General features: G+C 35.3%; 1 protein-coding gene across 1 annotated transcript; it reads left to right on the top strand.

Annotated features, from left to right (window-relative positions):
* Positions 1-6,450: 6,450 nt before the first annotated feature.
* On the top strand, positions 6,451-15,324 carry LOC130740230 (MOB kinase activator-like 1B). Its single transcript, XM_057592757.1, has 7 exons — positions 6,451-6,566; positions 10,848-10,896; positions 11,635-11,743; positions 11,892-11,985; positions 14,269-14,402; positions 14,495-14,658; positions 14,907-15,324. Exons 1-7 carry the CDS (start codon positions 6,544-6,546, stop codon positions 14,979-14,981), a joined length of 648 nt encoding a protein of 215 aa, XP_057448740.1. The 5' UTR covers positions 6,451-6,543; the 3' UTR covers positions 14,982-15,324.
* The last annotated feature ends 4,266 nt before the right edge of the window (positions 15,325-19,590 follow it).

Raw genomic sequence — 19,590 nt, 5'->3', positions numbered from 1 at the left:
TCCTCTTCCACCTTCTTCCTCTTTCTCCATAACTCAAATCCTTAAACCTAGAAATTCAAAACCCTAAAAAAAACTATATGTTTATCACATTCACCTTGGTCTTCCTTTTGAATTTATGTGATTTGAATTATGGAGGAAGAGGAAGAAAGTGAAAGTGGAAGAACATAAAGGTGGAAGAACAGAAACTAAAATTGATTAAAATACTTTTTAAGGGACTAAAATTGATGTGAAAAAAAACACGTGGCCGTCCTTAGCTGACTAGGTTTGCCACTGGACTGTTGACCGGTCAAAATTGAGCAAAAGAAGTTAATTAGATTAAAAAAACAATTTTAGGGACCCAATTTGATGCGAAAATTTTACAAGGACCAGATTTGATTTCCTTTACAATTTCAAGGACCAAAAGGTTATTTAAGCCGCAATATAATATAGATCTTGAGAATAGAGAGACCACGAAAGGAAATTACATTGTTTGCGCACTCTCAAATAGTGAAAAAGTTAGCATAAGAGTTTGTCTCGCGACAAAATTGCTTGAAGGGATTTTTTCAAAGGCAAATAACAATGGAGATAACTTATTTAAAACATTAAACAAGGGTGGAGACATTGAGGGAGCCTCAAGCAAATGAATGACATTTGGGGAATTACTCTCACGAATCACACCCCGGTGTCGTGAGTCCCAAGCCAACACTAACTCATGCTTCAAGGCCAGAAGCTTAGTCAATTGCAATGAAAGGAAGTAGAGAAACATGCCACTCACTTGGACGATGAATTGCAAAGAATGCCACCAGCACCTAGGAAGTTGATATTAAGGCGAACAAAACCATCAACGTTTAGCTTCACATGAGAACCCTGAGGCGGGGACCAAACTAGGCGAGCAAGCTGACTAGAGGGAGTGACAAGACGACTATCTATAAAGGTGTCGTTATCCTTCACTAAAGAAGAAATGTGTTGTAATACAACATCAACAGTCCAAAAAAAAAAGACATTGTTTTACCAATGCAAAATCCACCAAATAATAAGCACAAATTTTGATGGTGAATAAGAAAAGCTAGTCAAATCTACATATTATCATGCATAAAAGATGGAGATGCAAAAACACCACACTTAGCCCAAATTTAGCAAGCATGAGAATAATCACGAAGAATATAAAGAGATGTTTTCTAATTTCTCAAACGATGCTTGCATTGAGGAGAAGTAGCAAGAGAACTTGAATAATATTAAACGATTTAAAATAAGTTTAAAATTATAAATGTTGTTTGGATAGAAAAAAATAAAAATATCTTTAGTTGTAAAATTACTAAAAAAAGGCATTAAATAAGAGATAAACATTTTTGCAAAAAAAAAAGAGAGATAAACATGGATACTGATGAGAAATCAATGTGAATAATTTTATAATTGATGTATTCCAAAAAAAAAGTAAAATATAAAAAATATTATATTTCTTTTATTCATTAATTAAGTTGTATGCAGAAAATCCATAATGAAAAGTACATATTTGAGCCAAACAAGTTAAACAAAAAAAGAAGTATGTTAAGCTCCCTTACCCAACAATGAAAAGCTCCCTTACTCAGTGAAAAATGCAACACTTATCCAAAGTGAGTGGAATATCTCACCTAACATATGACAACTCTTTTTGTCTGTTTTCTTTTTGTTTTGTTTTCAGAACTCAGAAGTGTAACTTGGTAGATGGAAGCTAGTCATCACTCATCACTGACTCTTATTTTTATTTTTTCTTTTTACAAAAATGCTACTGGCCTATCTTACATTTTACACATTAACTTATTTAGTTATCTTTTTTCCTATTAATGGTTATATTTTTAAGTTTAGTTTATTTTCTTTTCATATCAACCAAATATCGTGAATATGTATTACCGTGGTCCGTGCGACAATGGTATAATTAATAGGAGGATTCGGGTTTTTTTTTTTTTTTTTTTACAAGGAGGGGAAAACCTCAAGTAAAAAGCTAACTTAGACTAATAACAGTAATAAAAGTAGTGCCAATGTCTATAGCAAGAAGAGAGTGACATTCTCCAAAAGGGCTATCAAAACAGTGAGGTCCATAGTCGAGACTCAATCCAATCTTTGCTAGGTAGTCTGCTAGTGAGTTAGAGTCTCTTGGCGTGTGTTGAAAAACCAGACTCATGTGAGCCTCTTGCAAGTGAAGAACATGTGCAGCTACTTGGGTGTACCGATGAGACCGCATGTCTTGATCGCACAACAGGTTAACAACCTCCAACGAGTTTGACACCACAATTATTTGCGGCAAATCTAAAGTCATAACGACCTCAACCGCCGTATAAATCGCAAGAAGCTCGGTGAGGAAAACATTGGACGTTGTCATAGATCTCAAATTACATCTAAATCCTTTAATCCACCTGCCCTCAGCGTCCCTGGTTATTCCACCGCAACTAGCACCATGTCGGAGTTCACCGCCTCGTCTACGCTAACCTTCAGGATTCGGGTTCTCTACACATGTTTTTGTAATTAATTTTCAGATTTTTCTGTAATTATGTAGGAAAAATATATTTTAATAATTTTTTTATTTATAAATGAGGGGTTCGTTAAGAGATAAATAAGTTATGTATTGGTATTGATGATGACACAAGTTCTAACACTAAACATAGAGATGGCAGGAAAATCCAAACCCGCGGGGCCCAACCCGAACCCGACCCGAATTTGTGGGCGAAACCCGATTTCTTTGGGTTTGGGTTTCACCCAAATTTTAAAACATGTTTGGGTTTTGGTGTGGGATTGATTAAACCCGCACCCAAACCCGAAGTCTTATGCATGTAATTACCAACCCTTATATATATACTATTAAAACTACTAAGTAGAGTTTTCTTTAAAGTTACTAAGTAGGTTTATGTTCATGAACTATATTTTTTTCCTTTGTATTGGAATATTCGATAATGAGGTTTAATCAGCTTATGTTCATGTTGTTCTCTTAAGTACATGTTGTTTCCGGGTTGAGTTTTTTGATTTTTTGTCGGTTCGGTGCTCACATTGGGTTTTGGGTTTGGGTTCGGGTAACCCGAAACCCAGGGGCTTGGGTTTGGGTGTGGGAATGGTCAAACCCACACTCACGGGGCTCATTGTCAACCCTAACTAAACACACACACACACATATACATTATATATATATACATATATATATATATATATGTATATATATAGGGAGCATATCAGGTGAGAGGGGTGGTTTATAATGAGAGATGAGAGTATTGGTTATCAGCTGTTGGATTAAATTGAAGGGTTAAGATTAGTTTATCAATTTTAACAATCACGTGACCCCCCTATGTTACCAATTCCTCCCTTTCTAATCTATCGTTCTCATCTTTTTCGTTCTACCGCTGCGAGCAGCGGCGATCCACCTCCGATGGATGCTCGGAGGGTTCTGACTTCTGAATTGGGTGGGTATGGCGGAGCGGAGGCAAGCCACGACGGGAAACTAGACGGCGCCAGGGCAATGGATTGGATCTGAACTAGGCCGCGATTATGAAGCTCAGTGGAGGTGTCGCAGGAAAAAAATGGCGACAGATCTGGAGCCGCGTCGGCGCCTCTCGCGCGATGAGCGGTGTCGTCGGCGAGGGAGAAGGAGGTGGTGGCGCGGTCGGAGGTGCAAGGGTTGCTGTATGGTGGGTTTGGGTGGAACCCCGTGTGATCGGTGGTGATTGTGGAAGGGAGAGTGGGTGGAGGTGGAAGGGTCTGTCTACAAGTGCGGAGGTGCAACATGCAGGAGTCAATGGTGGTGGCGTGAAGAAGAGACGGTAGTAAGCCACTAAGCCTTGGTTTCTTTTAGGTGTTTGAAATTATGAGGAAAAAATAAATTTGAAGAACAGAATGAAAAGCTATGGTTAAGATGATGGAAGTGGAGACAATTTTCAAAATAGGATGGAATGAGAAAGAAATTGCTAACAATCGAAGGGTGAGAGAAAGTGGGGCGGAGGGTGAGAGAAAGTTGCAGAGAGAAGGAAGAAGAGTTTAGAGAGAGAAGGTTGGATAGATAGTCACGTGCAGTTTTAAAACGAGAGAATAAATCTGAACCATTTATTCTGATCCAATGGTTACCAATTAGTGCTCTCATCTCTCATTATAAACTACTCCTCTCACCTGATATGCTCCCTATATATATATATATATATATATATATATATATATATATATATATATATATATATATATATATATATATCAAGACCTGGAAATGACTAGCACAATTTCTCAAATGAATTTAGACCTGTTAAAATGAGTCGATCTCAATGAGCCAACTTTATTGGTTGCAAGGGGAGCTCATAGCACCAACGAGTGATCACTAAAGACTATTAAGAGAACTTGACACCACATCCTCAACTACTATTCGCTTGTATGAGCCTCTCAACTCATACTTAAATTCTCAATTCTCAATATATTTCTCATGAATTTTTGCTTTTTCCCCTCTCTAACGCTTTGTTTGGTAGAGAAGAGAGAGATAGAGAAGAGGGAGTATAGAAGAGAGAAGTTGAGTAGAGAGAAAGAGGTGAGAAATAGAGTAGATTTAAAGGTTGTTTGGTATGATTAAAAGAGAAGAGAGATAGAAGAGAAAGATAATGGAGAATTGTAGTAAAATACAATTTTATCCAAATAAAAAAACTAATCAATGGAAAATCTATGGACAAACATGGAAAAGAAGAGCAAAAGTTGTGGTCCGTACAATCTCTCTTCAGTTTGGGAAGAGTTGAAAAAGCACGTGGGGCCCACACAAACTCTTCTCTCTCCCCCTTCTCCTCCCTCCACCAAACACATGATCATCCCCATCTTCCCTCTAACTCTCTCTATCCTATCTCTCTCTATTCAAAGTTCCCTCCACCAAACAAAGCATAAGTGTGAGATGCAATTTAAGTCTCAATGTATGGTAACTTGAAACCTCAGAGTCTCATAACACCAACAGGATTTTGTATTAGCCCACACCGGATTCATGTGAGTTAGATTAACAAAATTAAACTACAATAAAAATCAACCAACCCGGTGTGGGCTAATAAGTTATGGGATGGGAATGGGTGGGCCTCTTGCCATTTTTTCGAACAAAAAAAACATGTTAAAATATCTTTGACAAAAAAACATTTTAAAATATTGAAAATAAAATTTGTTAAAATAAATAATAATAAATAATTTAAAATAAAGTAATAAACAAAACGAACAACAAAATACTTATCACTTGGTAATATATCCACGTGTATCCAATTCATTTTTTTGAACAACTGATTATTTTACCCAAACTCGATTTTTGTTTTTGGTCAAAACCCAAACTCGATTTATGCATTACTTTTTTTAATTGAATTTTATTAATACTCACAATGGCCTGCCTTTTTTTTTTGTCAAAACACAATGGCCTGCTTTAGTTACCTCCATTAAAATGCTGGACTTGCAAATTTGTAACCTCATTCAAGCCCAACTTGATCTAAAAATGTGCCTAGCCCATTGCAACCTTGCTCCGAGTGCACTAATAGGTAAGACGCTACTGTTGAGGACCCGAGTCACTTGTTCTGCGGCTGAGTTAAAAAAAAGTTATATCAACTAGAGAGTATGGCAGTATTTTAGTTTGTTTTTGCCCTCATTACCAAGCGGCATTTCATTCTCCTAATGTTTCTCTCTTCTTTTGCAGCAATAACATAATTTACTTAGTAGTGACCATCTTTTGGTGGCCATGGAAATTGAGAATAATAGCGTGTTTGAAGATCATACATGGAACCCTTATTTCGTGTTGAATCAGATCTTAATATCCATGCAACAATGGCAGCGTTGGACAAAACCAACAGGTGTGGTGGCGACGACATGCAGCAACACTTATTATACAATGGTGGAGTTTTGTGCCGATGGTAGCTAGGTCAAAAGGTGAAATAAGATGAATGTTGGAGGCGTTCTTTGTAATTTTCCCGAGCATTGGTTGTCGGGGTTGCCAAGTTTCCTTGCTAGAGATATCCTATTTGTTCTAAGTTATTGGTCGTTGACCATATTTGGGATTTGGGCACAAGAAAGTTGCATGCACGTCGGATTACAAGAATGTCGCACACCTACTTAACAAAAACGGTAACGTCCATAATGACTTGTTGCACAATATAATTGTCAAAATTAGGAAACACGTTGATTGTCAATTTCATGCATATTTCTCGTAAGCAGAACAACATTACTCGTGAGCAGAACATCGTTGCTCTTACTTTCTCTCGACAAGCTTCACACGACGAGTCTTCTTTACATATTTGCAAGTTTCTACTTTCTATATTCCTTTATTCTTTCGTGTCTTTGTCAAGATTTGATTTGCTCGTGTAGTTTTCCAACCGTAAAATTAAAAAAAAAATAATAATTATATCACACACATGTTAGAGGAAAGGGTGATTGAGTAATTTCATCAGTAGAAAATAATTTTTTAAAAAATAATATTCGATAAATATAAAGATGTAAACTTGATGTGAGTGGAAAGAAAACACACCTGAAGAAGAAGCAAGCACGAAAGGGGTCTCTCTCTCTCTCTCTGGAGCTCTCTCGCGCGTCCTCGCTCTCACCCAAACCATGAGCCTCTTCGGTTTAGGCAGGTGAGTCCAAAAGTTTCGATTTTTACTATAAAGATTTATACTTGTCAAGTTCCAACGTTTGACCTTGTACCCTCCTATGATCTGATCACTGATCTGTTCTATGTTTTTCAATTAGAATTCTTCAATCTCGATCATGTTCAACTTTTCTGCACTTTTTCATGTCTTGCTAATTTGCTCAGGTGTTTCCTGCTTCTTGGAAAATGAATGAATGTTAGTATGTGAGAAAAATTTAGCTAGCAGTGCTTGCTGCCATTTTTTGATTGATCTTACAATTAATCTATTAATCATGCTGTCATGGTAAATTTGTTGAGTTTTTATATGTTGGAGTGGAAATTTTGACATGCATGTTTGGGGATATAGATGATTTCTCTCAGGAAGCTTTTGATTATAGTTTTACTTTTTGGTAGCAAAATAAGCTAATTGTAACACTCTTGAATCAAGTATCTATGTTTTTTTTCCCATGTCTATAAGTTTTATTTGTATATATTTATTTTTTCATGAAATCAGTGCATGCTTGTGTTGGCGAATTCTCTGAAAAACAGTCCCATGAGTGTCAGGGAGAATTCTAATGAGACAGTGGTTTAATTTAGTGTATTGTGAAAGTTTGACACTTGGTGTCTGTCTGGTAGACAATTTCTTATTTCAACAATAGACTGTACGGCGATAGTTACCTAATTATTGACCTTTTTTTACTGTATATGTCATTTTCATCGATTTACTAAGTGTTGTGTTTATCATATTTTTATTTATTTTTAGTTTCCTCTTGCGCATTGTCAGTATACTATGTTCGTTACGGTAACACTTACTTAGATACTCCCCTAGTCCCCTGTGCTTTTCCCGAACATAAATTAGATATCTGGCCTAAGTTGCTCAAATATGGAATGTGGTTGAGTGGGGAGAGTGAGAGACATTCAGAAATATCAATCTTAATAAACTGTATGGAAATTCACCGGAACATGAACTAGGATAAATAGAATAACTACAAGATTGATTGCACTTGTTAGCTTTTTTCATTGCTTTGTTTATCCACTGGAAAAAATTTCCTGGATGGTGAATTTTTTTTTCATAGTCATTAGTGAAGTTTCGAAAGAATAAAGTGTGTAAGGTTTTCTGGAGAACTTTGTTTGTTTGGTTCAATTTTTTTTAACTGTCTTGCAGGTTGCGTGATCTTAGATTCTGAGTCTTATGTGGGCTTACTGTCTATTGCGATTATAATCGCTTAATCACACATTTATTTGATTAGTGGTGCCATGGGCAATTAAAATCGCATCGATAATCATTTCCTTGCTTAATCGCAAGTTTAATCGCATAATCACATCATAATCGCAACAGAAGATGAATGATATTGTTACCATGCATATATATGAAGGTGTGTGCGTCTATATAGGAAATTTGCTAAATCTTGCAATTATGCAAGTTACAATTAACACCCCCTTCCCGTTTAAAGTCATAATCCCGATTTTGACTACTATGTTTATAGTTTGATTCCCCTCCCTTTTTCTTTGTCTCTATGGGTGCAACAAGTTTCATAAAATTATTCAATGAAATTTCTACAATATTGTTCCAACCTTCAAAAGACCCTTTCTTATCTCTTTTCCTTAAAATATATTTGAAAGGGTTTTTTCATAGGTTTTGATTGGCTGTCTTCTTATTATTGCTCTACTTTATATATCTCTTAAACTTTGACATGATTTTAAGCTTACTATGAGGACTGAGGAGTAAACATTTGTTCCATGAGATCATCTCTTTTGACTGAGGGAAGACGACTCATTCCACGGACAAACAATTCTATGGGCTTGTTTCTGATGTGATGTGCAAATTGCATCTGTTTGTATAGGCTATAATTAATTTGAGACATTGAATTTCTGAATTAGTAAATATCAATATATTACCGTCTATTCCTCATTTCTTCACTGCCATAATCCCGATTTTGACTACTATGTTTATAGTTTGATTCCCCTCCCTTTTTCTTTGTCTCTATGGGTGCAACAAGTTTCATAAAATTATTCAATGAAATTTCTACAATATTGTTCCAACCTTCAAAAGACCCTTTCTTATCTCTTTTCCTTAAAATATATTTGAAAGGGTTTTTTCATAGGTTTTGATTGGCTGTCTTCTTATTATTGCTCTACTTTATATATCTCTTAAACTTTGACATGATTTTAAGCTTACTATGAGGACTGAGGAGTAAACATTTGTTCCATGAGATCATCTCTTTTGACTGAGGGAAGACGACTCATTCCACGGACAAACAATTCTATGGGCTTGTTTCTGATGTGATGTGCAAATTGCATCTGTTTGTATAGGCTATAATTAATTTGAGACATTGAATTTCTGAATTAGTAAATATCAATATATTACCGTCTATTCCTCATTTCTTCACTGCCATAATCCCGATTTTGACTACTATGTTTATAGTTTGATTCCCCTCCCTTTTTCTTTGTCTCTATGGGTGCAACAAGTTTCATAAAATTATTCAATGAAATTTCTACAATATTGTTCCAACCTTCAAAAGACCCTTTCTTATCTCTTTTCCTTAAAATATATTTGAAAGGGTTTTTTCATAGGTTTTGATTGGCTGTCTTCTTATTATTGCTCTACTTTATATATCTCTTAAACTTTGACATGATTTTAAGCTTACTATGAGGACTGAGGAGTAAACATTTGTTCCATGAGATCATCTCTTTTGACTGAGGGAAGACGACTCATTCCACGGACAAACAATTCTATGGGCTTGTTTCTGATGTGATGTGCAAATTGCATCTGTTTGTATAGGCTATAATTAATTTGAGACATTGAATTTCTGAATTAGTAAATATCAATATATTACCGTCTATTCCTCATTTCTTCACTGCCATTATTGTCAGTATTAGTATGACAACAAATACTTAAATCGTTACATTCATTCTTACTTTGATACTATTTTGTCAGTCCCAGATCGCGGCGCGTAGCAGCCGCCCGCAAAACAGTGATCGGGATAGCGAGATGCAGGGGTGAAGGTGGGGGAGGACATGGTGGTGTCATGGCCCCACCAAAATTTTCCATTGTTTTTTAAACACGCCACACATATGTATGTTAGTTGTAGAAATTGTTGTACATATATCATATTCTTTGATCTTTGCCCCCTAGTCTCAAATTGCTGCCTCCACCACTGGCAAGATGGCCGCTAGCGCATAACTGGGGAATGCAAAGATGAGAAAACAGGGGGGAAGAGGGGAGAAAAGAAAAAAACAATAAGGCAATAAGCCTACATGACAAATCAGAATAGGATAGCAGATAGCGGGATGGCCGCTACAGTGAATAACTCAGGAATGAGAAGATGAGAAATCAGGGAGGAAGAGTGTAAAAGAGAGCAAAATAATAAGGCAATGAGCCTATATGACATATTAGAATAGGATAGGGATAGATAGGTTGGAGAGAGGTCAGAAAGAGGCATGCAGCGGTCGCTGGAGAGTGGATGCAGATTTGCCTGAGACATGATGCAGGGGTGGACTGTAGAGACTTAGCAGGGAGGTGTTTCGGTCATGCTGGATGGGTGTCAATTTTTTTGACCTATTTTTTTTAATTCTAAATCCCCAATGCACCCTATTAAAAACCCTAAACCGTTTAACTTATGAGGATATTTCCGAGATTTCACGGGTCGTCTTTCTAAATCCCTAATATACCCTTAAAACCCTAAAATGTTTAATATGTGAGGACCTTTCTGGCATTTCCCTTGTCATCTCTAACCCTAGTCTCTCCTCCACGCCGCGACCCTCTGCGAAATGGGCCGCAATAGCGGCTGCTCCAGCTGCATCAGCAAACTGAGATGCAATTTGTCATGTCGCCGCAGGAGGTAGGCGCGACATGATTGTGAATCAATGCTGCGATTGATAACATAGCTTTAATATGAAGATAAAAAAAATTCATCTGTTACCATGTTGATTGTTTCTTACTTGCTATCTCTTTTTTCTATTCATGGATATCCTGCCAACCTGGTTTGTGGTAGTGACTGAGACTGGCAGACTGCTGTGCTCACTATTCATATTTGGCCTGCACTTTTGAATTAAACATTTACTGATTATTTGAGTAACAAACTCAAAACAGTATAATAAGTGTGATAATTGGTAATCAGGCTTCCAAAGACAACTATTATTGTTATATGAAGTTTCTTATCAGCAGCAGAAGGATAATTAGTATTTTTATGAGTGCAGCTTAGCACGACACTGGTATGCTTGTGATGGGTGCAAAAGATGATATTTGAATATTTTTAGTGATTCATTTTAATTTATTCTGCAACAGAAACCAGAGAACATTCCGCCCCAAAAAGAGCACTCCGTCAGGAAGTAAGGTTTGTTCCTTCCATTTTTCAGTGATTTTTTTTCCAGATATTTAATTTAATATAATTTCCTTGTTTACATTGTTCCTGAGTATTTTATAATTTTTTCCTTATGTTCCTGAATCCTGAGTATTTTTTTAGTTTTTCCTTCTTTAGAACCCAATGCCTTTACATAAGCAACACAATCGTTCATTATTATTATTATTTTTTTTTTTGGGGGGGTAGAGCTATGGTGAGGAGGAGGAACTCAAGGAATCTGAATTCTTGTGAGAATATGCCAAATTTTATGCATATGGTTAGTTGGCTTCTCTGTTCCTTTTTATTTTTTTATTTCGACCTTCGGATGAGGGGAGGATGGGCAGGGCGAGGATGATTTGAGGTGAGGAGTGAGGCTGGTGCATGGTGAAGGAAAAGTGATAGGATTCCACATGATAGGTGTATTTGGGTGGGGAGGAATGCAGATGAATGAAAATTTTTAATTTTGAATTGTGACCTTTGCAATGATTATGATTTATGTTGCATCTCTCTCTCTCTCTCTCACGCTCACAAACACACATAATATTTATTGTACAATTCCGACTTCAAGAGCACATGATTGTCAAGCTCCCTTTCTTGTAGTTTTAATTTCAATCTTCTGCAGACTTCTGTGATGGGGGAAAGAGTGTCTGGACAGCCTGTCTTGGATTTTCCAAGATTCACCGTGCTGTGCTGGAGGATTAACATAATTTTTCTGTTATCCTTTTATTTCAGGGTGCTCAGCTGAGGAAACATATTGATGCCACATTGGGCAGTGGAAATCTGAGGGAAGCAGTGAAGCTACCTCCTGGGGAGGATCTGAATGAATGGCTGGCTGTCAACAGTAATTATCATTCTCTCTCTGATGCACTGTCAAAAGCAGTGTATATTCTTGAAATTTTTTCTTGCCTTTCATTCTCTTGCTTCCCCAATTATATATTTTTCAATTCTGAAACTCAGTAATCTGAATTTTTATCTGTCCTGCATTTCAGCTGTTGATTTCTTCAACCAGGTGAATCTGCTTTATGGTACCCTCACAGAGTTCTGTACTGCTGAGAATTGTCGGACAATGTCTGCGGGACCCAAGTACGAAATAATTTACTGATTGATTTCCTTGTTTATCTTTCTTTATGAGGGGAAATGATTTTATATGCTTTTAGAAATTTAGTCAGATGACATTTATCACATCAATTATCTTAGCTGTAGAATGAGAAAATCACTCAGCTCTTTGAAGCATGTGGATAATGTATCTTTAGAGGTTACAGATATCTTAATGATCTTAAAAGTAAGTTTAATATAGTGAAGTGGATTATGTTGTTAAAGTTCATATCACTTTGCCATTAAATGTCAACTCCTTGTATCTCCCCTTGAGTTGAATTTGAGTTTCAGTTTATTGCTGTTTTGCTAATTATTTCATGCTGGATGCTTATGGTACTTTTGTCTATTTCTTGCCTCATTTTTGTTCTGTGCCTGTTTTAAATATATGCCCAATTTATCAAACTGCCAACAAACTTTTTTTGCTAAAGAAAAATATTTATATTTCATATAGATGTCAAAGTGGCAATTTGTTCAATTATGGTGTGTTCATATCTTTGGTTCTCTGTCTGCAAAATCCTTGTACTTTGGATATTCATGCCAGTTGTTCATTTTCTAGAGTCTAGACAATACTTAGGGCCCGTTTGGTGCACCGTATTAGACCTGATTGTATAAGCTTATACAATACGTTATGACCTTATAAGTTGTTTGGAGCTTACATCGTATTGGATAACTTTATCCATCAATCCCTTCTAATACATTAAAATGATGGATAACTTAATCCATCACCCAAAAGAAGGATAAGGCCTGATAAGTTTTGATGTATTAGCTACTTAACAAATATTCCAACCCTAGCCCCATTCATCTTTCACGTTGTCACGCTTTCCTCTCCATCTCTGCTATACCTTCATTCATCTTCTTCCTCCTTTCACCCTTCTCTTCTTCCTCCCACGTTCCTCTTCTTCCTCCTTTGATCTATTTTTTCTCCTAGCCCCTTCTCCTCTTCTTCTTCCTTTCACCTTCTCACCTTTCACGCTGTTTTAATTTTCCCCCAAATCGATTGTGGGATCCGTGGCTCTCGAACCAGACCCAAAACCTCCACAAAATCACCGCTTCTAACATCCAACATGAAGAAGAACAACTCAGGAACCCATCGGAGGAAGCTCCGCCGCGATCTGGACGCTTCCTCGACGAGCAACTCAACCTGCAACTAACGATATCTCTCCTCTCCGATCTCCATTGGCCACGGAAATGTCACCATAGTAATCAGATTGAAGAGAGGAACAATCCCCTTTAGCGTTTTCATCTCCGACGAGTTTCGCCGCCGCTTTCCGCCGTTATCAGCCTTCTTCTCCGGCGAAGCCTTGCCGGGAAATTTCCAGAACCTGATTTCTACAGGCTCTTGACCCTCTGGGCTTTTTTTAACCTCATATCACCAAGATTCAAAGAAAAATAACATATTCTCTCTAGGTTTGGCTCAAATCCTGGGTAAAAATATTCAATTTTTCTTATTATCAATTAGAAAGGGAACCGAGGTTATCTGTTATTGTGCTACTGAGCGTGACTGTCCTGTGGGAAAGGGAACCAAGGTTCTGACTGTACTATCTGTCAATTGGAAAGGGAACCAATTTTTCTCTTTTTTATTTTTGGACTTGTGCTTTATAACATGGGGTTGGGTTTTGGCTTGGCCACTTGAGTTTCCTGGGTGTGATATTGACTATTGAGTTTTCCGCTGATTGTATATTGAGAGCTCTTTAATTTCATTTGGCTTTTATTTAAAAAAATATGATCCATGACCTTCCACTGAATGATCTAGGGTACTGTAGAAATAGTGCTATTAGGAAGATTGTTATTTAATTTAGAATTTAAATTTTTGTAGTTCATAGAAAATATTTTGGCAAGTATTATAAAATTTGTTTAAAGAGTATTTTGTTGAAGGGTAATTTTGTACAAACATTTAATTTTTATACTATCCATCATTATTCATTACTTCACCAAACATATGATTGTATTAAGTTAAACAATACGACAAGTTATACAATGTCACACCAAACGTTGTATAGTATTAAATTTTTATTAGGCCTTATACTATCAGGCCTAATACAATCAGGTCTAATACTATCAGACTTTATACTATACAGCATGCCAAACGGGCCCTTAGGGGACTTTTTGACTTTGAAGTGGTATCAAATTACTTCACTCACATTTGTTTTTCTTATAAGCATCATTCGATAGTTGCTAATGACAATTCCTATCACTGGTTCATTCAAAATTCATCTGTATTCTGTATGAAATTTTCATATTTGGCTCTTACGTTGTCTATTGCAACCTTAGGTATGAGTATCGATGGGCTGATGGTGTACAAATTAAGAGACCCATTGAGGTCACTGCTCCAAAATATGTTGAATATCTCATGGACTGGATTGAAACTCAGCTTGATGATGAATCCATATTCCCACAGAAGCTTGGTAAATATTTTATACTCTCTTTCTAAAGATTTTCTCTCATCATCATCATCATCATTTTATTCTGTTGTTCCATAACCTGTGGATTTTTGTAGGTTCACCATTTCCTCCCAACTTTAACGAAGTCGTGAAGACAATCTTCAAGCGGTTGTTCCGCGTGTATGCTCACATATATCATTCTCACTTTCAGAAAATTGTGAGCCTCAAAGAGGAGGCTCACCTCAACACATGCTTCAAGCATTTTATACTCTTTACCTGTGTAAGACACTCATTCCTAGCTCCTGTTTATTGTGTGTTAAAATAACTCTTTGGCTTCCTAATTTTTTATGAATGCATCTTTTATTTCTCCCTAAGGCTATATGAAACTATTCTTTAACATAAAATTAAATTAATAAGGTAAATGAGCTTATTGTCATCCTCATTTGGTGCTAATGTTGTTCCCAATGATGATTTTGGATCTAAAATTGTAGTTTCTTGTTTTTTAAAGGAGTGTTCTTGTTTGTGCAGGAGTTTGGGTTGATTGAAAAAAAGGAGCTGGCTCCCCTTCAAGAGCTTATAGAAACAATTATCGTCCCATATTAGATATATGAACTGGGACCTTCCTTACTGTGAAAAATCTTATCCTAGAAAACATGACTCAATAGACTTATATTTAGGATTTGATTTCGGATATTGTTCTTGTATTTGCTGAATTGCTGTGTTAGACTTGGATGTGTTTGGGAAAAGGATCAAAGTTAAACTCCTTCATAGCTCGCGCAAAATATTTTATGCTATGGGACACCGTAGATCCCAATGTTAATTGTGACTCTTGCGACTTGCATGCCAAGTGATGACATTACTTCATGTTTGGCGCTTTTGTATGAGCTTTAGAGGTTGTTTGCAGGAATAATTTTCATTGCTAATAATCAGGTAATAATTATGTATACTTCTATGCTCATTATTTTGACATTTCTTACTTTATCAGGTATTACACTCCTTGTTATGAATGTAAGTTAGTCTGGAGTCTCATGTTGACATGTTGGTTTTAAAATGGGTAAGATTACATACCCAATGATTAGGTTTTGGGGTGATGAGATGGGTCTGGGTTTTTTTGGGGTGGTTTTCGGCGTTATCCGATTGGTGTTGACTCTTATGCTTTAGGTTCCCCTTGTCTCTTAACCATAAGTTGTGGTGTGATGGTTGCTCACCTTGTTTCTTAACCACGAGGTTGGGGTCCGATCCTTGCTCGTGGAAATGTGACACATTTTGCCGCCAATTCTTTGTCGTTTAGTGCGAGCACTCGCGACAAGGAGATTAGTCATAGTTGTTGGCGGTGGATACACTAGTATCAACAAAAAAAAAGGTTCCTTTCTTGTCGGGACTAGTGGTTTTAGAGTAAGTGGTGACCACAATGTGGCTCTTTGTATCAAAAGTCTTTCTAACAATATAGTGGCAATAAGTGACGTATTCCCTTTGATGGAATGAGCGAAATGAGAGCGAAATGTGGTGTAGGCCGTGGGTAGTTTTTGCTAATAGGGAGCATAGTGTAATGAGGTCATGGCTCACACGACGGAGAGATAGTTGTGAATGCAAATGTCAGTTTTTTTGGTCTTGACCAAGGTATCCCACAACCGTGAGACTAATCATTCGCCCCACGGTCAGCGCACCAAGTGGTAGAGGGCTGGCCAATGAGTTTTTTCTATTCGCAAGAGTTGGAATAGAAAGAACTCCAGTTTAGAGTCATACTTTAATTTAGAATGTTTAAATCAAGACAATTATAAAAGGGGGAATCCATATACTCAATGCCTTAAGCTTTTAGGTGGATATGTGATATTAAGTTCTCTTGGTAGTCATCAGTGATGATTTATCGGTGTATGCTCTCTTGCTATTAAGTTCTCTTTGGGTGGATATGTGATATTAAGTTCTCTTGGTAGTCATCGGTGATGATTCTTTGGTGTAAGTTCTTTTGGCTTTCTCTTTTTTTCCAACACTCGTCTGGTTTTCAAAATGACAAATGTACCTTATTGTACACTCTCAATTTAAAATGAGAAAATAGGAGGAAATTTCAAAAGTAAATGTGTTTGGGATGCGATTACACTTATGTTAACAAGCATGTGAATGATAAATTTATCATTTTGAGAAGGAAAAATGTCGAAGGAATGTTTTTTTGATTCATCGGAAAACAATGTCGAAGGAATGTTGAACACAATGGATAACACCTAACCAATTATAGCAAGTCAATCAAACTGCTCAGGAAAAAGGTATAACTTATCTCCTCGTAGCGGATTTCTTCGATTCCAAACACTTAGGCCGCGGTTTCTTTTTATTTATCTTCTTATACAAAAAAATTTAACTAATTTTAATATTTAATATTTTAATTATATGATTGAGAGGTTTTGTAATTAATATTTAATACAATTAAAAATATAAGAAGTCAATAATAATTAGTGAGTATTTTTATTAGTGCAATAAATTTTTTGTTAGTTTATAATACTTTGTAGCAATGATTAATATATAATATAGATATCATATTTTATTCGATATTAAAATAATTTATAACATTTTTTTAGGGGAAAATAATTTATAACATTTAAATTTAATAGAATTTACATATATATAATAATATTTTTCATAAGTAAATTTTACTGATATATGTGCTATATCAAACGAATTCAAGTCTCTTTATGCATTTATTTTTTTTTTCAAAAATATGCACATACATAAAAATTAAAAGTAAATAACATGAATTTAAATATTCATTTTCAATACAATTAGAAATATCTTTGTGTCATTAGCTATATTATTTTCTAATAATTCATTGAATTTTATCATTTTTTAAATTTTTTTTGGTTGATAATTAATAGATTTACTAATTTAATATTTAATATTTTCATTATATGTATGAGAAGTCAAATTAGTACTTAATACAATTAGAAATATAAAAAGTCATTAGTAATGGATAAGTATTTTATTTCCATTAATGCAATAATTTTTATTTAATTAATATTTGACTAATTTAAATGTTTAAATATTAATTATATTTATGATATTTTTAGAATTAATATATAATAAAATAATAATATAAATATTCATTCAAAATAAATTAGTATTGTCATTAATAGGTTCAAGTCAATTTTGATATAATGCAATAAGCTTTTTATTAGTTTATAATAATTTATATAAATGATTAATGTATATATATATATATATTTTAATCATATTTTTAATCAGTATTACAATAATTATGACACTTAAAATTATTATAATTTAGAAATTAATATATATATTTAAATATTTTTCTTAAGTTAATTTCACTAATACATATGCATATAATATATTAATTTAGGTGTTTTTATGTATTTAATTTTTTTTCAAATCACACTTGTATACATAGAATTTTTTTGATGTACACATACATAGAAATTAAAATATATTTAAAATTTCCCTTTCTTAGATATATTTAGAAAATATCATTGTGCCATTAACTATATTATTTTTTAATAATGAATTGAATTTTAATATTTTTATATTTTTCTCATTGATAATTGATATTTAAACTAATTTTAATATTTAATATTTTAATTTTATATATTTTTTTCATATTTTATTCAGTATTAAAATAATTAAGACATTACCAATTAATATAATCTAAAAATTAATATATATGTTTTAATATTTTTTGAAGGTAATTTGACTGATTGATATATATATATATATTATAGACTTACTTAATTTTTTTTTTCAAATATTTCATTAATAATTTTGAGATTTCATTTTTTCAAATAATACGCATATACATAAAATTAAAAGTAAAAATTTTCCTTTTTTCAATATAGTTATTATTTTAAAAGATAAAATCATATTGAGCAGCACCCTCAAGCAGAGAATACATAGAACCCTGCAACAACGACAATAAAAAGACCGCTAGAGGGTGCAAAGCGGGACAAAGAACCCCGAAACACCACTACCCCAACAAGAAAAAACACCCAAAACAGCTAAAAGCGAAACCAGAGAAGGCCAAAAGGAACAAGACAACTCTAGCATAACCCCTAAGGAAAAATACCTACGAAAAGCAAAAATTAACCTCATAAGAATAGCCAAACCAAAACAACCCCGTTAAGGAACTTTGTAAAGCCTCGAATGTTTAGCAATGAGGTGGTCAGTAAGGCTCTGAATGGCTTCCTCATTAGACCCGACAAGAACAACTCATAGCGGCTTTACAGGTAAAAAATCCCTACGAGCTCTTGTCAAAGCTCTATCAAAACCACAAGCATTAGTAAGAATCAGAGAAGAGCCCTCTTTAGGAGAAACCTCAACCATCGATATCTCGACGACCTCTTCAATCGAATCTCCTAAAGCCGATTGTTTACCTGTTGCAATGACTTTCCTTGGTCGTCATCTTTTCCTCCTCTCTGCCACCACAACCTCCGCAGCAACCATCGAGTCCTCGCCAGCACCGCAACAACCCGAAACAAGGGGACAACAAGATGTCCCCAATTTGCTAATAGTGAACGGAACAAAAACACCCAAAACCAGTTATAGAAAGATAGCCACTGGGGACATCTCCCTTCAGACCCAACTGAAGAAGTTGCGTCGTTTAGACACCCAAGGGCGAGGGTCTTTAGGAAAAGGAGCGCCGACGAGCAACATAAATTAGGATAGGCCCTATGGAGACCTAAGATCATCCTCTCTTCATCAGCAGAAAAACCTATGTCACGGTGAGCCTTCAGAGACCTCCCTCAAAGACCGATTTTATTCGATTCCATTACCAAATGCTATTAAGACTCTAGTTCATAAATGCTTCTTGGCATAATGGGGGCTCACTCGAGACATAGAACCTGTGAACAGAGGAAAATTGAGGGAAGTTGTCTTTTTAATAAAATTAATAAAATATACAAATGAGTGTGTTTTTGTTATTACCATTTTTTTCGTTTTAATCATAAGTATCCTCTATTGAGACAATTTTGTTTGACTCGGATGTAATGAAAACTTCAGGGGCTCAAACAACCACTTTTAACCACTGTGACTAACACTCATTATTATTAATTACCATTTGATATGAAAAAATATTGTGTGATACTGGGTGACAATAAAAACATCACATATGGGTAGGTTAGGTTGTATCCTTTCTGAAATCCCTGCCTTATTTACCATTTATGAAGTTACCCAGTCATAACTTTTAGTATTTCTTTTTTTGTTTCTTTTCAAATGA

Source organism: Lotus japonicus, chromosome 2, assembly GCF_012489685.1.
Source record: "Lotus japonicus ecotype B-129 chromosome 2, LjGifu_v1.2".
NCBI classification, from domain to species: domain Eukaryota; kingdom Viridiplantae; phylum Streptophyta; class Magnoliopsida; order Fabales; family Fabaceae; genus Lotus; species Lotus japonicus.
Note: the sequence above shows the minus strand (reverse complement) of the source record. Positions and strands in the feature narration are given on the sequence as shown.